The 27268-nt window shown below is 41.2% G+C and overlaps 1 protein-coding gene across 1 annotated transcript in view; it reads left to right on the top strand.

The window, feature by feature from the left end:
- Positions 1–10229, top strand: part of LOC110503352 (uncharacterized) — a 38981-nt gene extending 28752 nt beyond the window's left edge. The window contains exon 3 of the mRNA XM_021581734.3: positions 6503–10229. Coding sequence (XP_021437409.1) covers positions 6503–6921 — 419 coding nt within the window. The 3' untranslated portion in view covers positions 6922–10229. The remainder of the gene's footprint in view (positions 1–6502) is intronic.
- The last annotated feature ends 17039 nt before the right edge of the window (positions 10230–27268 follow it).

Here is a 27268-nt window from a genome sequence, read left to right as displayed (position 1 = left end):
GAAGGTATTTGCACTGGTGACAGACAATGCTGCCGAACATGAAGGCTGCTTGGTCTAAAGTGGAGGAGTCCTACCCTCACATCACACCCATTGGCTCCGCAACGACATCATGGCACTGAAAACAATGGATATACTCTACAAGAGAGCCATGGAAATGGTAAGGTATGTCAAGTTATAGCAGCAATCTACCTCACCAAGCAAAGTGAGAAGAATAAGAGCACCACATTGAAGCTTCCCAGCAACACCCGTTGGGGTGGTGTTGTCATCAAGTTTGACAGTCTCCTGGAGGGGAAGGAGTCTCTCCAAGAAATGGCCATATCACAGTCTGCCAATATGGACAGCCCCCATCAAGAGGATCCTCCTGGATTATGTATTTTGGGAGAGAGTGGTAAGCAGCCTGAAACTCCTGAAACCTATAGCAGTAGCCATTGCACGATTGAGGGAGTCAATGCCATCCTGTCTGATGTTCAGTCTCTGCTTGCAGATGTAAGAGAAGAAATCAGTACTGCCCTGCCCACTTCACTGTTGCTCCAAGCAGAGGAAATTGCAGTTTTGAAATAAATCAAAAAGCGTGAAGATTTCTGCCTGAAGCCCATACACGCCGCAGCGTACATGTTGGACACCAAGTATGCTGGCAAGAGCTTCCTGTCTGGTGCAGAGATCAACAAGGCCTATGGTGTCATCACTACCGTGTCTCACCACCTTGGCCTGGATGAGGGCAAGGTTCTTTCCAGTCTGGCGAAGTACACTTCCAAGCAAGGGCTTCGGGATGGAGATGCAATTTGGCAGTTGTGCCAACATATCTCATCAGCCACCTGGTGGAACGGACTTTGTGGATCTGAGGCACTTTCCCCTGTTGCCTCCATCCTCCAAATCACACCAACATAAACCGCCTCAGAGCGCAACTGGTCCTTGTTAGGGAACACACACACCAAAGCACGCAACAAGCTGACCAATACAAGGGTTGAAAAATGAGTGGCCATCAGGGCAAATTTGAGGCTTTTTGAACCTGACAACGAGCCATCATCAACAAGGTTGGAAAGTGACAATGAAGATGAGGCTTCGGAGTCTGATGTTCAAGAGGTGGACAATGAGAAGGTCCAGGGAGAAGACATGGAAGCCTGAGAGGAAGACAACCAAAGCTTTAGTTTCTGGAATATCATTTTACAGACACATGTTGAAAACGGTTTTGGGAGATGCGATGGGTCATTGGGATCACTCAATATTCCCTTTCTTTTGTTGTTCAATGAAACCATCCCATGTGTCACGCCCTGACCTTAGAGACATTTTATTTCTCTATTTGGTTAGGTCAGGGTTTGATTTGGGTGAGCATTCTATGTTTTCTATTTCTTTGTTTTTGGCCGAGTGTGGTTCCCAATCAGAGGCAGCTGTCTATCTTTGTCTCTGATTGGGAATCATACTTAGGCAGCCTTTTTTCCCACCTAATGCTGTGGGTAATTATTTATTTTCTGTGTGTGTTTGTGTGTGCCACGGCTGCGTCACGTTTGGTTTCTGTTTAAGTGTGTTTTTTGTGAAAGTTTAACTTTATTAAAATATGTGGAATTACATGCACGCTGCACCTTGGCTCATCTATGACAGGGGGTTTGAAGACAGTAAATGTGACAGTAAAAGTTAAATTTGTAACTAAATCGTTTTTTAAAATCGTTTTTTCTATTGGAAGGATTTAATCATTTGCAATTATATCTACGTATGATAAGGTTAAAGGTTTATGTTTCTGTCTCTACGATATGGTAAATACAGTTGAAGTTGGAAGTTGACATACTTAGGTTGGAGTAATTAAAAATAATTTTTCGACTACTCCACAAATTTCTTGTTATCAAACTTTAGTTTTGGCAAGTCGGTTAGGACATCTTCTTTGTGCATGACACAAGTCATTTTTCCAACAGTTGTTTACAGACAGATTATTTCACTTATAATTCACTGTATCACAATTCCAGTGGGCCAGAAGTTTACATACACTAAGTTGACTGTGCCTTTAAACAGCTTTGAACATTCCAGAAAATGATGTCATGGCTTTAGAAGCTTCTGACAGGCTAATTGACATCATTTGAGTCAATTGGAGGTGTACCTGTGGATTTATTTCAAGGCCTACCTTCAAACAACTCAGTGCCTCTTTGCTTGACATCATGGGAAAATCAAAAGAAATCATCCAAAACATCAGAAAAAAACTGTAGCCCTCCACAAGTCTGGTTCATCCTTAGGAGCAATTTCCAAACACCTGAAGGTACCATGTTCATCTATACAAACAATAGTACGCAAGTATAAACACCATGGGACCACACAGCCGTCATACCACTTAGGAAGGAGAGGCGTTCTGTCTCCTAGAGATGAACGTATTTGGTGTGAAATGTGCAAATCAATCCCAGAACAACAGCAAAGGACCTTGTAAAGATGCTGGAGGAAACAGGTACAAAAGTATATATATCCACAGTAAAACTAGTCCTATATCGACATAACCTGAAAGGCCGTTCAGCAAGGAAGAAGGCACTGCTCAAAAACCGCCATAAAAAAGCCAGACTACAGTTTGCAACTGCACATGGGGACAAAGATTGTACTTTTTGGAGAAATTTCCTCTGGTCTGGTGAAACAAAAATAGAACTGTTTGGCTCTAATGACCATCGTTATGTTTGAAGGAAAAAGGGGGATGCTTGTAACCCGAAGAACACCATCCCAACCGTGAAGCACGGGGGTAGCAGCATCATGTTGTGGGGGTGCTTTGCTGCAGGAGGGACTGGTACACTTCACAAAATAAATGGCATCATGAGGAAGGAAAATTATGTGGATATATTGAAGCAACATCTCAATTCCAAATGGATAATGACCCCAAGCATACTTCCAAAGTTGTGGCAAAAAAATGGCTTAAGGACGACAAAGTCAAGGTATTGGAGTGGCCATCACAAAGCCGTGACCTCAATTTGTGGGCAGAACTGAAAAGCATGTGCGAGCACGGAGGCCTACAAACCTGACTCGGTTACACCAGCTCTGTCGGGAGGAATGGGCCAGAATTCACCCAACTTATTGTGGGAAGCTTGTGGAAGGCTACCTGAGACGTTTGACCCAAGTTAAACAATTGAAAGGCAATGCTACCAAATACTAATTGAGTGTTTGTAAACTTCTGACCCACTGGGAATGTGATGAAATAAAAGCTTAAATAAATCAGTCTCTCTACTATTATTCTAACATTTCACATTCTTAAAATAAAGTGGTGATCCTAACTGACCTAAGACAGGGAAAAACTGAGTTTAAATGTATTTGGATAAGGTGTATGTAAACTTCCGACTTCAACTGTATATCCAATGCCAAAAAAAATCTATATTTAAATGATATTTATATTAATTTGCATATATTTCCGTTAATTCCCATATATTCCCATTAATTCACATATACCCGTTAATTCCCACGGAAAGTTTCCACCTCTGAATATTCCCCAAAATGTGCAACCCCAGTTGCTACCATGCTGTGTTGTCATGTGTTGCTGCCATGCTATGTTGTTGTCTTAGGTCTCTCTTGTCATGATATGTGTTTTGTCCTATATTTTTATTTATTTTGATTTTTAATCCCATCCCCCGTTCCTGAAGGCTTTTTACCTTTTGGTAGGCCGTCATTGTCAATAAGAATTTGTTCTTAACCGACATGCCTAGTTAAATAAATAAAAATAAATAAGAGCCACCTGGCCTTGTGTTAAGACACTATCTTTACACACTGTCCCTTTGGCTTTGGACTGGGCATTACTGAGGGTTCTTGTTATCTCTCATCCGCTGATGGGCATTCTATTTTCAAACTACCACAAAGTAGGTTGCAAAACAGAGCGTGACTGAGGGGAATTTCTCCAAAGTCATTTTTACTGGCCCGAAATGTCTATCTGGTGTCCTTTTTCTGGCCCGGACTCAGAGTATGACTCTCAGACCATTATTCAGATCATCCAATAGAGATTTTCTAGGCGAGGTCAAGAGTAAGATCTGCTAGCCTAATCACCTAGCCTAATCACATAATCTGTCATGCTACTGCCAGGCCATGGGGAGATCTGAATAAGATCACACAAAACAAACAACTGAATTGCAAACCATTTTGGAAAAAATTACTTTGGGAAGGCCTTTTTCAGTTTAATTTGTGAATGCAAAGAACAACGAAGGGTTGTTGCTTCAAGACCACTATTGATTACAGTATCAGTCAGTGCAGCAAGCGAAAGCAGGGCTATTACAGTGTCTGAGTTGGTAGGGTTTAGTGTTTAACAAGCTCCCTGGTGTTTCAAAAGCCTTTTAAGTAAAGGTTGTGTCCTGGAGGGGATAGAATGAACTGTTAATTACAGCTCTATCTATCTTTAGAACAGACCCTAAGGGGCATAGTAGAACAGAATTGTCAGACAGATGAGCATAATTTTTTATTATCTTGTGAAGTAAATACCTGAAAATGTAATTAAAGGGGTAACCTGCGATTGCTTCATCAATTTTTAGACTTTTAAATTAATTATATATACCCATTGATTCTTGAAGAATATAACTTATAAATGCCTCATCAGCTTAGTTCAACTGTCGTATCGCACCATAACCCCAAATATACAAATATTTGACTCCATCGTTTGTAAAAAAATGAATTTTAAACAAACACTGTATAGCCTCAAAACGTGGTTAAATCTAATATTGATCTCATGGGTGGTCAGTCCTTCCATCCATAGTTATGTCTATGAATTTGAGAATGGTTACATTTCACCTGCCCCATCCCTCAGCTCTTAACCAAAATAGAGGAGAGGTGACCGTTTTTTGTTTAAACTGTAGATGCTCCTTTAATTGATGTGCATATGCCTCTGTTTGCATAAACCTTGAGTATGACAATGTGTATGGACAAAGGTGTTATTTGTCTATACCGTTGATGCTGTCAACGCATAAACATGATGTGATCTCTACAGGCCCATTGAACACAAAAGTAAATTCTCAGGGTTCTATAAAGTTTTACCTCATATTTTGACAGAATTGATTTGGTATTTGGTAATCCCTATGGCATGAGGTTCTGGATCAGATGTTCAAATGCATTGGGCATGAGAAAGAAGTTCATTGACTCCTAATGGAGCAGGTTGAGAGCTTCAAGTTCTTTGGTGTCCTCATCACCAACAAACTAACATGGTCCAAACAGACCAAAACAGTTGTGAAGAGGGCACGATAAAACGTATTCCCCCTCAGGAGACTAAAAAGATTTGGCATGGGTCCCCAGATCCTCAAAAGGTTCTACAGCTGCACCATCGAGAGCATCCTGACTGGTTGCATCACCGGCGGTATGGCAACTGTAGTGCTTACAGTCCAGTACATCACTGGAGCTAAGCTTTCTGCCATCCAGGACTTCTATACCAGGCAGTGTCAGAGAAAGGCCCTAAAAATTGTCATAGACTCCAGCCACCCAAGTCATAGACTGTTCTCTCTGATATTGTACGGCAAGCGGTACCGGAGCACCAAGTCTAGGTCCAAAAGGCTTCTAAACAGCTTCTACCCCCAAGCCACAAGACACCTGAACATCTAATCAAAAGGCTACCTATACTACTTGCATTGCCCCCCCCCCCCCCCCCCACCCCCTCTCTTTTACACCGCTGCCACTCTCTGTTATTATCTATGCATAGTCACTTTAGTAACTCTACCCACATGTACATATTACCTCAATTACCTCGACTAACCGGTAGTGTCCCCGCACATTGACTCTGTACCGGTTCCCCCTGTATATAGTCTTGCTATTGCTGCTCTTTAACTACTTGTTACTTTTATTTCTTGTTCTTATTCATATTTTTTAAACTGCATTGTTGGTTTGGGGCTTATAAGTAAGCATTTCATTGTTGTATTCGGCGCATGAGACTAATCAAATTTGATTTAATGTGTAAATGTGCTGATGTTTAACATGTGGAACAATATTTACAAAGTTGCTCTACCTCGTTTACACGAAGACTCAGCCACAGGTGTACCAGACAAATTGACATGATCTGAAAGGAGACATTCTATTTCTATAGACTCAGCAGAAAATATTGTCTACTTTCTCTGTCAAGTACATAGCTAGCAGCTGGACTGGCGATAAACCCAAGCTCAATGATGATTATTGTTCACCAAGCCACCAAGAACTTCTTCTTCACCAAGCCAATGATCCATGCAGGTCTAATCAAGGATTCAAATGTTTCAATTGTTTGCAATGAATCTCTACAAAATGGGTCAAGGAAAGTCTAAAGCTAGCATTACACTGTATGTTCCAGTAAATGTCACAGGTATAGGTGATGTAGCTGTTAGCTTGTCACATTCCTATCATTTGAAAACTTGTACCAACAACCGAATATCTTTTATATTTTTATTTTCCAAACTGACATAATGTTTGAGACTGTGGTTTCACAGACATTCAAAGGTCTTCATTGTACCACAAGCCATGCTGTAGCTACAACAGATGTATTGTACGGTTCTTATGGTTGAATATTCTTTTGGCATATCACCATCTCTTCATCTCTTCTCTGCAGTCATGCACATGTTCCAGAGCTTTACAGAGGGGGAGCTGAAGAAGGTGATCGGAACTCTGGTGGAGAAGAAGGCACAGCAGGAGGCCAGGCAGGAGGCTCGGCAGAGCAAAAGGACTAAACGAGCTAAGAAAGCATCGAAGCCATGTTCCCTGCGGGAGGTGGAAGTGACTGTCAGTGAGCTGGGTCTGGGCTACTACAGCGACGAAACGCTGCTCTTCAGGTACTGCAGCGGGAACTGTAATGCTAGCCGCCGCAACTACGACCTCATACTGGAAAAATGGACGAGGAAAGGCATCTCAAAGAGGGAGAGGAGCCCCTGTTGCCGGCCCAAGGAGTACGATGACATTTCCTTCTTGGACAACAGTAACAGATACCAGGCGCTCCACGAGTTTTCTGCTCTAGCGTGCGGTTGTGTATAACACCTAGATGGTGACCATTTTGGCTTTCCAGATACTGTATCGAACATGGGAAACGCAACAACTACTGCTACAAAAAAAAAAACAGGAGTACACAAGAATAGATCCCTACAGTATGACGCCAGGGAATACGGACATTTGAAACCACCATCTATTCTACCATCTGTTCATTAATTTTGTTTGTTTAGCTTTCTTTGCCTTTCATGGGATATTTCTCTGTTGGTTTATACATTGTATGTCCTGGGATTATACATTTGTCATCATGGGGCAATCACAGTTAAAGTAACGATTTGTTTCTTGATTGTGGACTATGTAGCAATGCCTCCACTACCAATACAGAAGACCAGCTAAGGTATAACTAGTGCATTGTACACTGCAAGTCTGTTCTTATACTACACTTGTAAGAGGCCTGGTTTATTTTTTCAGGAATTAGTGTGTAGAAGTGTGTACATGGAAAATAGTAGAATAATATAGGGAATGCCAAGGAAGACATGTACAGTATACAAAAGGATGAAACCAACATGAAGCTACCACAGTGTGCTTCTCCACAACTTCTTGATCTGCACCATTGATAACGCATGAGGTATCACGAAGGCAAGTCCAATGGAGCAGCAACAGCAGTACTAGGAAAGACTAGAGGCTTGGAGAAACATGTATAGCAGTCTTCACTTCATATTATGTGTATAGGCACTCCTTCATATCACAGGTAATGAACTGAATCATGACATTTTTAGCCTTCATCAGTAACTTTGAAAATCTACCTCATTTATGTTGAACAATAATGGACAACATCCGATGTAAAAACACACGAACATGTTCTTCAACAGCTTCCTCTGTATTCATCACTAGGACCAGACCAAAAGGAGATATTTTAGTAATAAATAATGGCCTATATTGGCATATGAAGCTGTAGGGTAAAACAACAAAAAAGAGCTAGCCCACAGCCTGTTCTATGCATGCTAAATATAGAGACGGTATGGGTGATTTAGGCTTAATGACAACAGCTTGTTAATCAAATGGAATGGCTATAGCTGTATAAATAAGCCAGTTCCCAGAAAGAACAATCCAGCAGAAAAACAATGTGCTATCAAAAATCCCTATCCTTCTACAGCTAGATCACTATGAGCTCATGAAATATAACTTCAATGGTAATACAGCAATGCAGTCTTGTTTGATCATGTAGACAGAGTGGTGCATTAAATGGGTGCCTGCTGCATTGTAAATGTGACTGCGAGGGATTGTGCTTTAGTTTTACCATGAATTAGCCTCTGCAAATCCATACCATTTGCGCAAAACCCGCAATAGACTACCTTAATCCACTTACCTCCTTTATAACTGACTTGGCCAAAAGCACTGAGAAAGAGAGAGAAATACAAGCCACCATGCAGCATTACTATTTTTTTGTCACTAGAACACTGGAGATGTAAAGGAGTAGCCATTGGTTTTAACCACACATGTTACCAGAACAGGTTTGAGCAGCAATACGTGTTAATATGTGTTGCATCAAACACAGTTATTTTCTGAAAACCAAATGGAAATCATTCATTAGATTAATTGTGGCCAAATATATTTGTAATAAGATTAAAATAACACACCTTCGAAAAGTTCTAGAGCAATTCCAAAAAATGTACTCGAATGACATGAGTTCAGAAAATATCTCTCATTCTTGAAAACTGTAAACAAATAATTATAGACTGAGTGCTGTATCGAAATTATAGATTTTACCTGAGCATCTACAGTGTAGTGTGAGGTACAGTTAGGTTTAAATGGAATAGTCTGAAGCCAGTGGGAGTATCTCTTCAAGAGCCACTGAACACGCTGATTGGCAAGTGTGTTTTTCTGTTGCTCAATGAGATTTCAGTCTGTGTTTTCTCAGTGTTCAGTGGTGAATCGGTGTTTTCTGACTGATTCTGCATTTGTTTGATGATGTTTGTCCCCCGTGAGAGACTGTAGACAGGAACGCCTATTTTACTTCTTCAAATCCCCAGAATGTATCTGAGATAACTCAAGGAATCTGTAATTAATTTTGATGTTTTTGTCGAGGATATTTTAGTTGTGCAATTTAACTAAGTGTGTTTGGTGCATTATTTCTCAAGTTAAAAAGATGTCTGACGTGTTGCCGTATGTAAACACAGTCGGAGCTGCTGGGCAGGTCTGTCTCACTGTCTATTATATTGGACAGAGAGCAATCACCACAGCTGTTCACCCCATGTTAGTGGGCAAATGGACATCGTCAAATCAAAATTCAACCTTCATTTACCCGTTTTAGACGAGACTGACTTCATGACCAAAATTACCCTATTTACACTTTGCAGTCAATTTTGGCAGTAGAATAACTGTTTCTGACTCATATCGATGCAACATAGGCCATTTTAAAAGGGTTCATTGCTTTTGAAAGGCAGTCGCTCTTTAAGTTAAGACCAATCAAATAATTAGAGCAGACAGGTAATTAAAGGCCCATGCTGGCGTTAAACCCAAGAAAACAGGCCTCCCCAGCCAGGGACCAAAATAGCCTCAAGACTAAATGTGCTTAAAATCCAAAGGATTCCACACTCTCTGAACAATCAGCACACAGACAGTCACTATGCAGGTTAGCTGTAGCTGCTGCTAGTGAGAGGATAATTATGCCTAGAGCTCTTCAAGCTTGAGGTGACATGATGCTATATAGTGAGAACCATTACTAGGTTTGTGCACTAAAATGAACGGGCTTTTAATGCCACCTTGCATGTATAGAAATGAGCATATCTCTGGCATGTTACAAATGCTCTACATTGTTGAGGACATCTCAATCAAATAATGCATTTTTTAAGGACTAATAAGACATGCAATTTAGTTTTGCCTGTTCAAATGGTTGACAATTTAAGAGAAAAGAGCAACTAGAAAACAAATTGTTGTCCTAATGTTGATGATATGTATTTGTCATTATATATTTTCATAACCCCTATATTTGCCATCACAATTTACTAAGACTACGCAGCGTTAAAATATATCTATGGGTTGAAATTCCCTAAGGATTCCTTTGTTTCCTCTCTTGGCCTACCTAGAATGCTCTCTCAAAATAAGAAGAGAATGTTTGGGAAATGACAAACGACAACCTACAGCTCTGGCATTGTTGGACTACGTTGACCAACTGCAGTAAAGTTGATGCAATGCATCTGTATTATAGATAATGTATATTTATTGGAGCTTAAGTTATGGTTTATTTATTTAGATAGAATCATAAAAAAAGAGGAACATGTTTATTTATTGAACTATTGGTGCCAATACTCTAAATATTCTAACTGTTGAATAAACTTAATCTGCTTAAAAATATAACATTGTATGTTCTTCTCTTCGAAAAACTCCCATGTACAACGGCACACACATCCCTTAAAGTGATGTTACAGACATTTTGTAGAATTTCATCCAGTAGTTTTGAAAGTAGCGCTCATGAGCCAAAACGGTTCCCCGAAAATTGTGCACAATTCTGTAAAAAGTAAACTACTTTGTATGATATGTTACATCCTACAATTGTTTTTTTTTAACATTTAAGAAAAGATAAAAGCAGTCATACAATATCCTACAAACGTGTAAGTGCTTAAGATCCTGTTCAATCTCTTTAAGGAGTCGATTTTCAGACCTCTCTTCAATGTGATTGAGGTGAAGGAAATTACATAACAATTGCCAATGACCATCATGAATCTTCTAATACTTCTGTATAATTGATTTATTTTAATTTTTATTTAACCTTCCTTTAACTAGGCAAGTCAGTTAAGAACAAATTCTTATTTACAATGACGACCTACCAAAAGGTAAAAGACCTCCTGCGGGGACGGGGGATGGGATTTAAAGAAAAACAACATAAATAAATTACATATAAATATAGGACATAGCACACATCACGACACGAGAGCCAACACTACATAAAGAGAGACCTAAGACAACAACATAGCAAGGCAGCAACACATGACAACACAGCATGGTAGCAACACAACATGACAACAACATGGTAGCAACACAACATGGAAGCAGCACAAAATACGGCACAAACATTATTGGGCACAGGCAACAGCACAAAAGGCAAGAAGGTAGAGACAACAATACATCATGCAAAGCAGCCACAACTGTCAGTAAGAGTGTCCATGATTGAGTCTTTGAATGAAGAGATTGAGACAAAACTGTCCAGTTTGAGTGTTTGTTGCAGCTCGTTCCAGTCGCTAGCTGCAGCGAACTGAAAAGACGAGCGACCCAGGGATGTGTGTGCTTTGGGGACCTTTAACAGAATGTGACTGGCAGAATGGGTGTTGTATGTGGAGGATGAGGGCTGCAGTAGATATCTCAGATAGGGGGGAGTGAGGCCTAAGAGGGTTTTATAAACAGAGGAGTATAGAGTGCAGTGATGTGTCCTATATGGAGCATTGTTGCAAATCTGATGGCAAAAAAATGGTAAAGAACATCTAGTTGCTCGAGAGCACCCTTACTTGCTGATCTATAAATGATGTCTCTGTAATCTAGCACGGGTTGGATGGTCATCTGAATCAGGGTTAGTTTGGCAGCTTGGGTGAAAGAGGAGCGATTACGATAGAGGAAACCAAGTCTAGATTTAACTTTAGCCTGCAGCTTTGATATGTGCTGAGAGGACAATGTACTGTCTAGCCATACTCCGAAGCACTTGTATGAGGTGACTACCTTAAGCTCTAAACCCTCAGAGGTAGTAATCACACCTGTGGGGAGAGGGGAATTCTTCTTACCAAACCACATGACCTTTGTTTTGGAGGTGTTGAGAACAAGGTTAACTTTTTATGGCTGCAGGGGCAGTATTGAGTAGCTTGGATGAAAAGGTGCCCATTGTAAACGGCCAGCTCCTCAGTCTCAGTTGCTAATATATGCATATTATTATTAGTATTGGATAGAAAACCCTGAAGTTTCTAAAACTGTTTGAATTATGTCTGTGAGTATAACAGAACTCATATTGCAGGCAAAAACCTGAGAAATTCCACTTCCTGTTTGTATTTTCTCTGGGGGTGGCAGATTTTCAACCAAGCTCTTATTGAAATTACAGCGAGATATGGATGAGTTTTCACTTCCTATGCCTTCCACTAGATGTCAACAGTCAATAGAACTTTGCCTGATGACTCTAATATGAAGGAGGGTCGAATGAGACAGGAAATAGTCACCACTGCCACGAGTTGACCGTGCCTTCACCATGCGCGTTCACAGGGGAAGGACCTGCGTTCCACCGGTCATCTGAAGTCATTCTCCGGTTGGAATGTTATTCAAGATATATGTAAACAACCTTCTAAAGATTGATTCAGTACATCGTTTGACATGTTTCTACTGACTGTTATGGAACTTTTGGACATTTCGTCACATTATAGTGGACGCGCTTTGTGACTTTGGAATTGTTTACCAAACGCGCTAACCAAAGTAGCTACTTGAACATAAATAACGGACATTTTCAAACAAATCAAGCATTTATTGTGGACCTGGGATTCCCAGGACTGCATTCTGATGAAGTTCATCAAAGGTAAGGAAACATTTATCATGTTTTTTCTGGTTTCTGTTGACTCCAACATGGCAGCTAATTTGGCTTCTGTACTGAGCTCCTTCTCAGATTATTGCATGGGTTGCTTTTTCCGTAAACTTTTTTTGAAATCTGACACCGGTTGCATTAAGGAGAGGTATATCTATAATAATGTATGATGAGTATTTCTGTTGAAACAATGTGGCTATGCAAAATCACTTGATGTTTTTGGAACTAGTGAATCTAATAAGACAATGTAAACTCTGATTTTTTTATATAAATATGAACTTTATCAAACAAAACATGCATGTATTGTGTAACATGAAGTCCTATGAGTGTCATCTGATGAAGATAATTCAACGTTAGTTTTTTCTCTATTTCTGCTTTTTGTGAATGCTATATTTCGCTGGAAAATGGCTGTGCTTATTGTGGTTTGGTGGAGACCTAACATAATCGATTGTAGTGCTTTTGCTGAAAAGCATATTTGAAATCGGACACTTTGCTGGGATTAACAACGAGAATAGCTTTAAAATGCTATGAGACACATGTATGTTTGAGGAATGTTAATTATGAGATTTTTGATATTTTCAAAATGGCGCCCTACACTTTGACTGGCTGTTGTCAAATCGCTCCCGTTAACGGGATTGCAGCCATAGGAAGTTAAGGGTAGAGAAAGCTTGTTGGACACAAAGAAAGCTTTGTTGTAGAGCATTTAACACAAACTCCGGGGAGGGGCCAGCTGAGTATAAGACTGTATCATCTGCATATAAATGGATGAGAGAGCCTCCTACTGCCTGAGCTATGTTGTTGATGTAAATTGAGAAGAGCATGGGGCCTAGGATTGCGCCTTGGGGTACTCCCTTGGTGACAGGCAGTGGCTGAGACAGCAGGTTTTCTGACTTTATACACTGCACTCTTTGAGAGAGGTAGTTAGCGAACCAGGCCAATGACCCCTCAGTGACACCAATATTCCTTAGCTGGACCACAAGAATGGAATGGTCTAACATATCAAAAGCTTTGGCCAAGTCTATAAAAATAGCAGCACAACATTGCTTAGAATCAAGGGCAATGGTGACATCATTGAGGACCTTTAAGGTTGCAGTGACACATCCATAACCTGAGTGCAAACCAGATTGCATATCAGAGAGAATACTATAGACATCAAGAAAGCCAGTCAGTTGATTATTGACAAGTTTTTCCAACACTTTTGACAAACAGGGCAAAATAGAAATAGGCCTGTAACAGTTAGGATCAGCTTGATCTCTCCCTTTAAATAAAGGACAAACCATGGCTGCCTTCCAAGCACTGGGAACCTCCCCAGAAAGGAGAGACAGGTTAAAAAAGGTCAGAGATAGGCTTGGCAATGATAGGGGCAGCAACCTTAAAGAAGAAAGGGTCTAACATCTGACCCAGATGTTTTTTAGGTCAAGTTTCAGGAGCTCCTCTAGCACCTTGGAGACAGTGACTGTCTGCAGGGAGAAACTCTGTAGCGGGGCAGGGAAAAAAGAGGGAGAAGCATGAGAGACAGTCGCATTAAAAGGGGTGGGAGATGAGGAAATGTTGGACGAGCAAGGAGTCATGGCTGAGACAAATAGGAATCCTGACTTAATGAAGTGGTGATTAAAGAGCTCAGCCATGTGCTTCTTGTCAGTAACAACCACATCATCAACTTTAAGGGACATGGGCAGCTGTGAGGAGGAGGGTTTATTCTCCAGGTCTTTAACCATTTTCCAGAACTTCTTGAGGTTAGACCCACAGAGAGAGAGAGAGAACTGCTCCTTAAAGTTACTAACTTTGGCCTTCCGGATAGCCTGAGTGCACTTATTTCTCATTTTCCTGAACGATAGCCAGTCAGCCTGAGTATGCGTGTGCCGAGCCTTTCGCCAAATGGAATTATTGAGGTGGAGTAACTCTGCAAGATCCCGTTCGAACCAGGGGCTGAACCTGTTTTTAATTCTCATTTTCTTTATGGGGTGTTTGTTAACAATTCCACTGAAAATATAAAAAAATAAGGTCCAAGTGTCTTCGACAGAGGGGATCAAGCTGATTCTATACCATTTTACAGAGGCCAGGTCATGAAGGAAGGCTTGCTCATTCAAGTTTTTTACCAAGCGTCTATGACAAATCAGGACAGGTTGTTTCACTGACCAGCCATTACGAACACAGGCTGTAAAGCAGTGATCACTAAGGTCATTACAGAAAACACCAGACTGATACCTATCAGGGTTATTTGTGAGGATAACATCAAGAAGAGTAGCCTTTTCTGGGTGTTTGGAGTCATACCTTGTGGGATTGGTGATGATCTGAGAAAGAGTTAGGGAGTCCCATTGCGTTAGGACTTGGTCAGGTGGTCTAAGCATGTCCCAGTTTAGGTCACAAAGCAGGACAAATTCAGACTTGGTGTATGGGGCCAGGAAAGAGCTTAGGGCAGATAGGGTACTGATGCTGATGGAGGACGATAGCACCCAGCAACAGTCAACAAAGACCACCTAGGGGCGGCCCATCAGGAAGTCCAGGATCCAGTTGCAGAGGGAGGTGTTCAGTCCAAGGGTCCTTAGCTTAGTGATGAGCTTTGAGGGCACTGTGGTAATTGCTGCCTCCCTGACTCAACATGTATTACGCAACGACTATGTTTTAGTTATTTAAGTTCTCTCAATCCTCACTCAAGTGAGGTGTTACACTAACATTACAGAGTATTTTGTGTATATTCTTGAACAAAAATTGCAATTAAATTCATTTTAATCCCACTTTGTAACAATAAAATGTGAAGAAATCCAAGGGGTATGAATACTTTTGCAACGCACCGTAGTTTCAGTGCCAATAATGAGTTCCTGTTCAAAAGAGTGCAGAGACAGTTGACAATGACAACGATTATTTATTCCACATAAGGAAACATGCACAGCTGAGGAACGTGCTTCCTGAGAGTATACTTTTTCATATCAAGAAAACATACTTAAGTATACTTTCGAAAAACTGTATTTAACTTAAATGTCCACAAATTATATTTAAAGTATACTTTCAAAAAACTGTATTTAACTTAAATGTCCACAAATTATATTTAAAGTATACTTTCAAAAAACTGTATTTAACTTAAATGTCCACAAATTATATTTAAAGTATACTTTCAAAAAACTGTATTTAACTTAAATGTCCACAAATTATATTTAAAGTATACTTTCAAAAACGTGTGCCAAAAATGTCCATATTACCCAGCATTATTTTCTGCAGCTGAAGTTTGATTTCTAATATATTGTTCCTCATATTTAGCTTATTCAAATGTTTTGATGTTAATTTTTAATGCAAATAATGTACTTATTAAATATGACATATTATTGAATGTTAATTTATCATCGTAATGTGAACAATTTAAGTGTGAAATGCCACTGGTGCACAGTTGCCAAACACATTCATTGTAAATTGCTCCCCCAGCCACAACTGTCACACCCTGATCAGTTTCACCTGTCCTTGTTATTGTCTCCACCCGGTTTTGACCCTTGCCTGTTTCTGGACTTTGTACCCGCCTGACTGACCATTCTGCTTGCCTTAACCACGAGCCTGTCTGCCACTTTGTACCTCCTGGACTCTGATCTGGTTTTGACCTTTTTGCCTGTCCATTCCATTCTCTTGCCTACCCCTTTGGATTAATAAACATTGTAAGACTCCAACCATCTGTATTTGGGTCTCGCCTTGTGCCTTGATAACAACTGCTTTGTAAATAGTATGTAAACATTGGCTGAGAAGATGCCTTGGCCAATCAAGTTTATTTGTAAAAGTATACTTGAAACACATTATAAATACACTTTATTTGTAAAGAAATAACAATGACACATTCAATACCGCTTTGCAAATGAGAGTTTCTATTAGACCCATTCAGGTATGTTTATACCCCTTTTGTTTTCAACAGAATTGGCGCAATGAATCATACGTAAACACAGTTCACTTTCATAGCAGCCACATACAAACAGCATGGTCCCTTTGATCGTTGTATAATTCCTTATCGCCTCTACCCGCTCTCCTCCTCTCACCTTTTATCTTTACTTGGGGACTTCAGCTGTCTGTGACCAGGCGAAAAAACCTTTGAAGCCAAAATTTCATATAACTGCTAACCACTACACATTCATAATTAACATAGCTACTATAACTAACGCGTTAGTAAACCCGCTACAATCATGCAGTACATAGTACAGTCAACAAGCAGTTGATCAGTTACACATGCGGGCCCCAGTCACAAAAAATTATAAAACCAAAAGCTTACCTTGACTAGGAAAAGTTCCAGTGTTGGATAGTCATAGCCACCAAGCTAACATAGCATCCCTCTCTGTTTGAGCCAGGTCATTGAGTAGGATAAACTAGCGAGCTGCATTGGCTAGCTAAGTAAGTGAAACACAAATACAACTAAATATAGATAGGTCTCTCTCTCACTTGCTTCCCCTTCATTTTTGAAGAAATTAATTTAGTTAAAATGTTCAACTATTGTTTTTCTCTCTCTTTGAGTCAACTACTCACCACATTTCATGCACTGCAGTGCTAGCTAACTGTAGCTTATGAGTTCAGTATTAGATTAATTCTCTGATCCTTTGATTGAGTAACATGTCAGTCCATGCTGCAAGAGCTCAGTTAGGTTGGAGGAGGCCTCTGGAAGTTGTCATAATTACTGTGTAAGTCTATGGAAGGGGGTGAGACCACGAGCCTCCTAGGCTTTCTATTGAAGTCAATGTACCCAGAGGAGGATGGAAACTAGCTGTCCTCTGGCTACACCATGGTGCTACCCTACAGAGTGCTGTTGAAGCTACTGTAGACCTTTCAAAACAGTTTTAATTTTTTTAATTGTTTTTATTTATTATTTTTAATTTTTTTACCCCCTTTTTCGTGGTATCCAATTGTTAGTAATTACTATCTTGTCTCATCGCTACAACTCCCGTACGGGCTCAGGAGAGACGAAGGTCGAAAGCCATGCGTCCTCCGAAACACAACTCAACCAAGCCGCACTGCTTCTTAATAAGGCACGCATCCAACCCGGAAGCCAGCCACACCAATGTGTCGGAGGAAACACCGTGCACCTGGCGACCTTGGTTAGTGTGCACTGTGCCCAACCCGCCACAGGAGTCGCTGGTACGCGATGAGACAAGGATATCCCTACCAGCCAAACCCTCCCTAACCCGGACGACGCTAGGCCAATTGTGCGTCGCCCCACGGACCTCCCGGTCGCTGCGATGCAGTGCCCTATACCAAAGAGCCACCCGGGAGGTCAAAACAGTGTGTTTGAATAAATTATTTGGTGACCCGTTTCAGGAAACTAGGCTTATGTCGCGGGTTGCTACTTCACACGAGATTCATTTGAACATAATGTTTTTTTATTTATCAAAATGCGTTTTTTGGGCAGAAATGCCTTCTGGAACATGTGAACTTTCATGTTCCTTAACCTTTTCATATGTGAGTTCCAATTATCTCTAACGGTTGTCCCCAGCATGAGTTTTTTTATGCACGTGATGTTATAATGTTCTCTCCATTCCAGAATGTGATTGTTACGCAACAGTACATTTAATCTGTGCTGCCCTCGAACCAAGGCACGCAGCCTGTTTTTATTTATAGGCTGTTTTCAAGTTGTCCATTTCAAATGATTTTCTAACAAGTTTTTATTTTCTAAGAACAGTTTGAAATGAGGTGTGTTCCGCCTCCTCATTCATTCACATAAAAGTAGTCCTATTTTACTTTTGCGGACTATTCATTTTTTACACATTTCTGACCTGGACAAAATTCCCCAAGCACTTCCCAATTGTTTGTGCAGTTCAAGTCTGCAGACATTTTCGCATCTCCCATCAGAACAGTATCTGCACACACATGTTCACATTTTCCGTCTGTTGCCCCCATCGCAGTCATTGTGGTTTTCATTACCAATAATAACTTTGGAAATGTATGCGTTTCTATCAAAGTAAGTGCCTTATTACGTTAAAATAGTTTCTGTATGTCGTGTTCTGACGTTTCTACTGTAGCTCACTGTATGTATGGAGCATAATATATTTGTCTATATTCCTTATAACCGCGGACACGCGAGGTAATGTTACTCATTTTCTAAACGTTTATGGTGTTATATTCAATGCTTAGGTAGCTAGCTACATTCCTCTATTAGCTCTGTACAACAACGCTACTTGCGTCAGAGAAGTATTAGCTTGTGTTGTATTTTGAAGCTACTCTGGCCTTATGACTCCCAAATGGCGCAGAGGTCTGAGACACTGCATCAGTGCTAGTGGTGTTCCTACAGACCCCCTGGTTCAAATCCAGGCTGCATTTCTATCAAAGTAAGTACGTTATAATAGTTATAATAATAAACTGATCACAAGAACGGTGAGCAAAAATCCCAGAACCACACGGGGGGACCTAGTGAATGACCTGCAGAGAGCTGGGACCAAAGTAACAAATCAGTAACACACTACGCCGCCAGGGACTCAAATCCTGCAGTGCCAGACGTGTCCCCCTGCTTAAGCCAGTACATGTCCAGGCCCATCTGAAGTTTGCTAGAGAGCATTTGGATGATCCAGAAGAAGATTGGGAGAGTGTCATATGGTCAGATGAAACCAAAATATAACTTTTTGGTAAAAACTCAGGACAAAAAATGCTGAGTTGCATCCAAAGAACACCATAGCTACTGTGAAGCTTGGGGGTGGAAACATCATGCTTTGGGGCTGTTTTTCTGCAAAGGGACCAGGACGACTGATCTGTGTAAAGGAAAGAATGAATGGGGCCATGTATCGTGAGATTTTGAGTGAAAACATCCTTCCATCAGCAAGGGCATTGAAGATGAAACGTGGCTGGGTCTTTCAGCATGACAATGATCCCAAACACACCGCCCGGGCAACGAAGGAGTGGCTTCGCAAGAAGCATTTCAAGGTCCTGGAGTGGCCTAGCCAGTCTCCAGATCTCAACCCCATAGAAAATCTTTGGAGGGAGTTGAAAGTCCGTGTTGCTCAGCAACAGCGCCAAAACATCACTCCTCTAGAGGAGATCTGCATGGAGGAATGGGCCAAAATACCAGCAACAGTGTGTGAAAACCTTGTGAAGACTTACAGAAAATGTTTGACCTCTGTCATTGCCAACAAAGGGAATATAACAAAGTATTGAGATAAACTTTTGTTATTGACCAAATACTTATTTTCCACCATAATTTGCAAATAAATTCATAAAAAATCCTACAATGTGATTTTCTGGATTTTTTTTCTCATTTTGTCTGTCATAGTTGAAGTGTACCTATGAAGAAAATTACAGGCCTCTCTCATCTTTTTAAGTGGGAGAACTTGCGCAATTGGGGGCTGACTAAATACTTTTTTGCCCTACTGTAGGTCCTTGTATGACACAAAGACCCGACCAAATGCGGATGTCAGGCAGGTAAGAATCTTTCTTATTTTGTATAACAGGTCATTTAGGATGGCAGTAGCATTGTTGACGAAATGCAGGCATTGCAGCAGAACTAGGAAGCGGTCTTGGGAAAAGAGGGTGGAAAAGAAGGGAGTTGCAAACATTGAATCTGTGCTCCAGTCTTCTCTTAGGGAGTTCTTATTTACTATCCCATGAGAAGGACTGTCACCAGGACGGTATACATTTCACTAATTGTGGTTGTCACCCATTTAGAGAGTTTCCCCCTAACTCTTGGCTCTCTCTTCTGCTGTGGCTCTAAGGCATAGCGATTGGTCTCCTCTACCATGTCTCCCACCAGCTCCTCTGTCAGAAACAACTTGAAGCACTCTGCCTCAGATGGAAATGGAAAGGCCGTTGCACTCCAGACTGGGACTCATCAAAGCAAACAGCAGGGCCAGGAGGGGTGAAATGGCTTGCGGCCTTCCAGCTACCACAGAAGTCCTGTACTTCATCCAGTCGGTCTGCCTCCATCACCACCAGCATCTTCAAAGGGACCTGGGACTTCGTTAGTGGACAAGGAGTCCTCAAATTCAATGGCTGCAAGGTTGGGGGCAGCTCCTCACTATCAGAATCCGATTCCTGACTTTCGTACTCAGACTCATTGTCAGAATTTAAAAAATATCCAGAATTTCCACATTTGTGAGTTGTCTCCTTTTGGAAGACATTGCTAATGCTACAGCTTATCTCACTAGCTACATACATACACATACATAAACAACAACACCAAATGGCTCAGAGTGGGAGTGAGAGGTTACGTGATTGACTGCTGGCACGAGCCACTTGTATCAATAAATCACTATCAGAAAATGTTTTGTGTGGTAATAATTTATATACTTACTGTTTTATTCACATGTTCAAGTACTATTGACAAATCATGCATTCCAATTCTTGCGTAGATTGTAATGGGTACAAATTATGTGTGTAAAATATTTATTTGAAGGTTGTACTGATTATGATGAGCTAAGCTAATTCCAGCTATGTGTGGAGCCATGCTTGTTGACATACAATGCATTCTGGGTGTCACGTAATCGTCTGTCGGACCAAAGATGCTATGAGGTGAGTAAGGGTTCACTCAACTTCCGGAAGTGAATGGTGGGATGTGAACGATGGTAGACAACACACCCCCTTCAACATGCATACTACAAACAGACCAAACTCATCTTGTCTTCTCTTATTATCTTTGGTTTCTGTGAGAGAGAAAAAGCATGGCAGTGCGCAGAACCTACCCATCGTGGAATCACTTTCAATTTCTAGAAAGTGTTTTACTCAATTATTTAGTTAAATGGTGAGCTCACCCGTGATGTGATTAATTATAATAGTAATTGCTATTAGCTAATTCATATTGTAGTTTATGTCAGCCGAGAGTTATAAAAATATGACCTTGTGTTACTTCAATCTTTTCTCAGTTAGCGCTAGGACAAATGTAGCCTACATAAACTCAACAAAAAAGAAAGTTCCTCTCGCTGTCAACTGCGTTAATTGTCAGCAAACTTAACATGTGTAAATATTTTTATGAAGATAAGATTCAACAACTGAGACATAAACTGAACAAGTTCCACAGACATGTGACTAACAGAAATTGAATAATGTCTCCCTGAACAAAGGGGGGGGGGGGGTCAAAATCAATAGTAACAGTCAGTATCCGGTGTGGCCACCTGCTGCATTAAGTACTGCAGTGCACCTCCTTCTCATGGACTGCACCAGATTTGCCAGTTCTTGCTGTGAGATGTTACCCCACTCTTACACCAAGGCACCTGCAAGTTCCCTGACATTTCTGGGGGGAATGGCCCTAGCCCTCACCCTCCGATCCAACAGGTCCCAGATGTGCTCAATGGGATTGAGATCCGGGCTCTTCGCTGGCCATGGCAGAACACTGACATTCCTGTCTTGCAGGATATCATGCACAGAACGAGCAGTATGGCTGGTGGCATTGTCATGTCAGGATGAGCCTGCAGGAAGGGTACCACAATGAGGGAGGAGGATATCTTCCCTATAATGCACAGCGTTGAGATTGCCTGCAATGACAACAAGCTCAGTCCGATGATACTGTGACACACCGCCCCAGACATGACGGACCCTCCACTTCCAAATCAATCTCGCTCCAGAGTACAAGCCTCGGTGTAACACTCATTCCTTCAACGATAAACGCGAATCCGACCATCACCCCTGGTGAGACAAAACCGTGACTTGTCAGTGAAGAGCACTTTTTGCCAGTCCTGTCTGGTCCAGAGACGGTGGGTTTGTGCCCATAGGCGATGTTGTTGCCGGTGATGTCTGGTGAGGACCTGTCTTACAACAGGCCTACACGCCCTCAGTCCAGCCTCTCTCAGCCTATTGCGGACAGTCTGAGCACTGATGGAGGGATTGTGCGTTCCTGGTCTAACTCGGGAAGTTGTTGTTGCCATCCTGTACTTGTCCCACAGGTGTGATGTTCGGATGTACTGATCCTGTGCAGGTGTTCTTGCACGTGGTCTGCCACTGAGAGGACGATCAGCTGTCCATCCTGTCTCCCTTTAGCGCTGTCTTAGGCGTCTCACAGTACAGACATTGCAATTCATTGCCCTGACCACATCTGCAGTCCTCATGCCTCCTTGCAGCATGCCTAAGGCACGTTCACGCAGATGATCTTCGCTACACAGACCACTGTAGAATGATCACACTTGTGTGTTGGTACGTGTGAAAAGGCACCTAACGTACTTGTATGCCATCTGTAAATATGAATCAAATTGTTAAATTACGAGCCTAGTTGGTTTAGCCACAGAAAATGCCAGCAACCTTCCCGCTAACCATGATTGGCTGAGATAATGAGTGGGCTAGACATGCCGAGAAATGAGTTTGGATTGGTCTGCCATATATCATGCTTCTGTCTATTTGAGTTGGTTAGTATGTGTAGGTAATCCTGTCTAACGCTACATTTAAAAAAATATTTTGCTTAGTAGAACATCATAAGTGTTGCTCTCCACTTCTGGATGACCGTGTTTTGAAATCAGTGTAATTAGAGTAGGATAGCTAAGGAGATGGAGAAAACACCTGTCTCTGGAATACAGTACATCTTCAAACTAAGGGCAACCATGGCATCTGTGACAGGGAGAAGTGTCTAACCATGATGTAAGATAGTCGAGCAAGCTACATGTTCAGATATTACACATTTCTAATTTTGACAAAGTATTTTAATTTAAAGTTAAAGTGTACTGTTCGCTAGCTAGCTAACGTTAGCTGGCTGGCTCGCTAGCTAACGTTACGTGTATGATCTTATTATTAATATCTCAGAGCCATTTGCTTTGCTTGGTATAGGCTAATGTTAGCTAGTTAACATATAACCTGGTTGGTTAGCTACCTGTAGATTCATGCAGGGTAGTAACATCATGAGTTGTGATTATGGTTAATTGTTTAGCAAGTAGCTAGCTACAGGTCTTAACAAATGACCCCACGATGCAAGTGTCCATTTTAATAGAATGTCACTGCGACAAATGTTAGCCAGTTAGCTTGGGTGCTTGACTGCTGTTGTTAGCACAGAATGCTCCGATCAACCCTTTAAGATGTTGGTGGAGCTAAAGCTTAAGGGGGTGCGAGCGATGTTGAATGGGTGTAGACAAAGCAGAGCTCTCCAGTAGATACCAAAACATTCAATGGCCATTTTCTTAAAAGTGAGGTTACAATTGATCAACTTTTGAAGCAGAATTACTTTCCAATTGTTCCTCAAATGCAGTGTATAATATACAATTTTGTAGCTCTGTGTCTCTGCTTTTATCCAACGTAAAAACATCACTTCAAATGTTGCTACATAAGACCGAATCAAGGCAGTCAGTCACATAGTATAGTTAGTATAGTTTTATCTAAAAAGGATAACTTCTATTTTTCTGAAATTCACTGAGAAAGACGGTCCACCCCTTCCTCCTCTGAGGAGGCTCCACTGCTATACATCCACATAGGGAATGCAAGCAGACATGTTTACCTGTTAACGTAGATATGCTTTTACAAATATCTCAAGAAAAATAAAAAAAAATGAAAGTGTAATAGGTTTCACATTCTCCACGCATTCAACCTGTCCAGCTTTGCATCAACATTGATCTCTATTTGAGTTGTTTTGTCTTTTCTGTCCTGCCCCTTATCAATGTGTGTGTGGTTTTCACTGGAAGAGGCTGATAGAGAGATGGTATCTACAACTAATGCCAGAGCCTTTACTTGGCAGTCAATTCTCTGGAAACCGCAGCAGTAGTGTGGGTAAAATCACTTGGGAAGCCAAGCCAGAAAAACAAGCCATATTACAACCTATGTGTTGTGATAATTGAGTTGTTTGCTCTTTAAGACTGGGTGCTAGGCACTAGAGGGGCAATGGGTTACACCCAACTATTGTAGCACTTGCTGGACCTTTGACATGAAATTCAAACCTTGGTCCAACTGCACTACCTGCAGAAGTCCAAATGTTGAAAATAATTTCACCAGGGCCTTAACAATACTGGAAGCCATGATTTTCCTCAGTGGAATGGCATCAGGGAAACTAGTGGCAGCACACATAATGGTCAAGAGATACTAGTTACAACTCTTGGCTTTGGGTGAACGACCAACACAGCCCACCAGAGCCCTGCTGAAAGGTTCGTCAAAAGCAGGAATAGGCTGCAAAGGTACAACCGGTACAGCTTAGTTCGGTGTCCCCTAGCAAAAAGCGACAGGATTTACAGTAAGACACAACATCCTGTTTCAGACTAGGCAAGAAGAATTTACGCAAGATATGGTCATATGTCTTGTTGACCCCAAGATGGCCTGCCATACTATCATCGTGAGCCAACCTCAGTATATAATGTCAAAGTGTAACTGGAATGACACTTTGAGATACACTGGGATGCCATTTCCTCATTAGAACATGTCTGTCAAAGTAACCCACACAAACCTCATCATTCAGCGATCCTACAAACTCGCTCACCTTTGTGGTTTTCAAAGGAGAGGTCAACTCAGAAGGTTTAGCGAAATCAGGATCACCCATAAATGTATCGGATAGACGAACCATGGTGGGATCTCTGATGTTCTCCTCAACACGAGACTTGCCTCCGGCGACTTTCTTAGACATAGCATGTGTAACGGCACACGCTGGGTACACGCTCGGGTACTTTTCTGATAACCCATCAGGTTCCTCTACTCTGGGTTCCTTACAAACGACAGTATTTGGGACAACCTTCCCTCCAGCTAAATCGTTTCCCAAAATGAATGAGACCCCCATCACCGATAGTCTAGTCCTCAATCCAATGACAACAGAGCCAGAAATAAGATCAGACTTGAGTTCCACATTATGCAAAGGAACTTCCATGCAACCCATCTCCATGCCTTGTACTAACACAATGTAAAACATTTCTGAAGTGTCAGATACAGGTAAAACACCCTCCAAAATGAAGGGCTGCCCCAGTGTCTCGCAGTATCTTCACTGGCTGCTTAACAGCATCGCCACTCTGCAGAGACACGAACCCATCTAAAGGGTTCATACACATCTGATCCAACATTTTGTTTAGGAGATACACTAGTCCCAACCAGAGACTTAATGGGCTCGAATTCTCCCACAAGAAAAAACAGCTTTTTCTCTCTCTCATTTTTCTGAGAGACAATGTAATGACAAACTGGCGGATACGAAGAACCAGTTTCCTGCCGATTTTTATCTTTGGACTCTGTAAAAATGGACTGAAACCTCACAGTAGTATGTGACTTCTCTGGATTTCTCTGGATGGTAGTTTTATGTGTCAACACAAACTCATCTGCCAGAACTGCAGCTTTCTCAAGAGTGAGATCCTTGTGCTCATAGATGTAGGTAGCAACCCTTTCGTGCAGGCAATTCTTGAACTGCTCGAGAAGTATGAGTGTCTTTAAATCCTCAAGATCCTTGACCTCTTGAAAACCACACCACCGACCAAAAGGACATGCTTGTTCCTTTGTGAAGTCAACATGACTTTGTGATTCTGTCTTTATTTTTATTTTTGTAACACTTTTTTGGTTACTACATGATTCCATATGTGTTATTTCATAGTTTTGATGTCTGTACTATTGTTCTACAATGTAGAAAGTAGTAAAAATAAAGAAAAACCCTTGAATGAGTAGGTGTTCTAAAACTTTTGACTGGTAGTGTATGTCTCTATCATGTCCATTCTATAACTGTTGTTTGTTGACACCACAATGTTATGAATGAATCCCTCATACAGTCTCATACAGGTTGAGAGTTCTTGTCTAAACATGTATAGTATACAGTACTGTACTTGTACATACCGTGTGGATTGGTTGGCCCCGGCTCAGAACAAACTCATGCTTTAATAAACATGGGCAACTGCTAGAGTTGCAAAATTCTGGGAATTTCAATAAATTCCCTGTCAGTCCAACAGTCCTGGTTGGAGTATTTCGGATTTCCTGTTAATTCCCTCCTGATTCCGGGAATCCTCCAACCGGGATTTTGGGAAAACCAGGAGCCTATGTATGTTGTACTTTTTTTTGACCTAAGAGAATATGAAAAACTGTTGTTCCTCCTGGAATTAAAGCCCCTTGGATGGTGTACCTTTGTTAAAGACAGTACAGGAAAATGTGTGGGGTTATTACTGTGCTTGAAGTTATGTGGAAAGACACTTCCCTATTGGTGACCGTAAACTGTTTTCTGAGAAATGCGCTTTTCTTCTCTCCCCGGAAAAGGTCCTGCTCTGCACCTGCTAGATAACTATTATTATTATTCTCAGGAATAGAGACAGCACGTTTTACACTGAGGAGAAGAGAGGAGAGGAGAGGAGAGGCGAGGCAAGTGCCGTGTTCAACATTTGCTCGTTTTTTATATTCCTGGTGAACTTTCTGTGGAACTCTTTACTGTAGTTTGATCAGGGTTAAGATAGTGACATATTTTGTACATTACTCAAGTCCAGCCTTTCAACAGAGTAGTATCTGATATCTATGCAGACAGGCATCTTCTCTAGAATGATTTCCCCAGGAGTATTTTGTCTGTGTGTGTGTCTATGATTGATTCGGATGCTGTGACACACACAAACACACACACACACACACCTCTCTGAGCCCAATGATATTCATACCTCATCCACATATTGAGTACACAGGAAAAACAAACATGGCTGGGGTACGATGATTGATGATGCTTCTGACTAAAGAAAACATAAGACAGATGCACATCAAAGTGGTTTGCCATCAATCCCCTTGGATCCATACTCCATAGAGAGTTGTCTGACTGTCATGTGGACAAAGGGCCTGTTTACCAGGAGGTTCGGTGTAAGGGCAAGGCGTCAGATCTCAGTACAAACGGAAGTCTGCGATGTTGGATTTCCTCCTAATTTCTAAAATGGAGGTATGTCATCCTGTGAACCCCATTTATTGCTGCTCGCAGCTATATTTTTAAGTATTTTCCAGAAATTAGAATTACGCAAAAGATTCAAGCAATTATCTGAGGATGGTGCTGGA

Source organism: Oncorhynchus mykiss, chromosome 1, assembly GCF_057628025.1.
Source record: "Oncorhynchus mykiss isolate SJ-2025 chromosome 1, ASM5762802v1, whole genome shotgun sequence".
Classification (NCBI taxonomy): domain Eukaryota; kingdom Metazoa; phylum Chordata; class Actinopteri; order Salmoniformes; family Salmonidae; genus Oncorhynchus; species Oncorhynchus mykiss.
The sequence above is the reverse complement of the archived record's forward strand: the minus strand, read 5'-3'. Positions and strand labels throughout refer to the sequence as shown.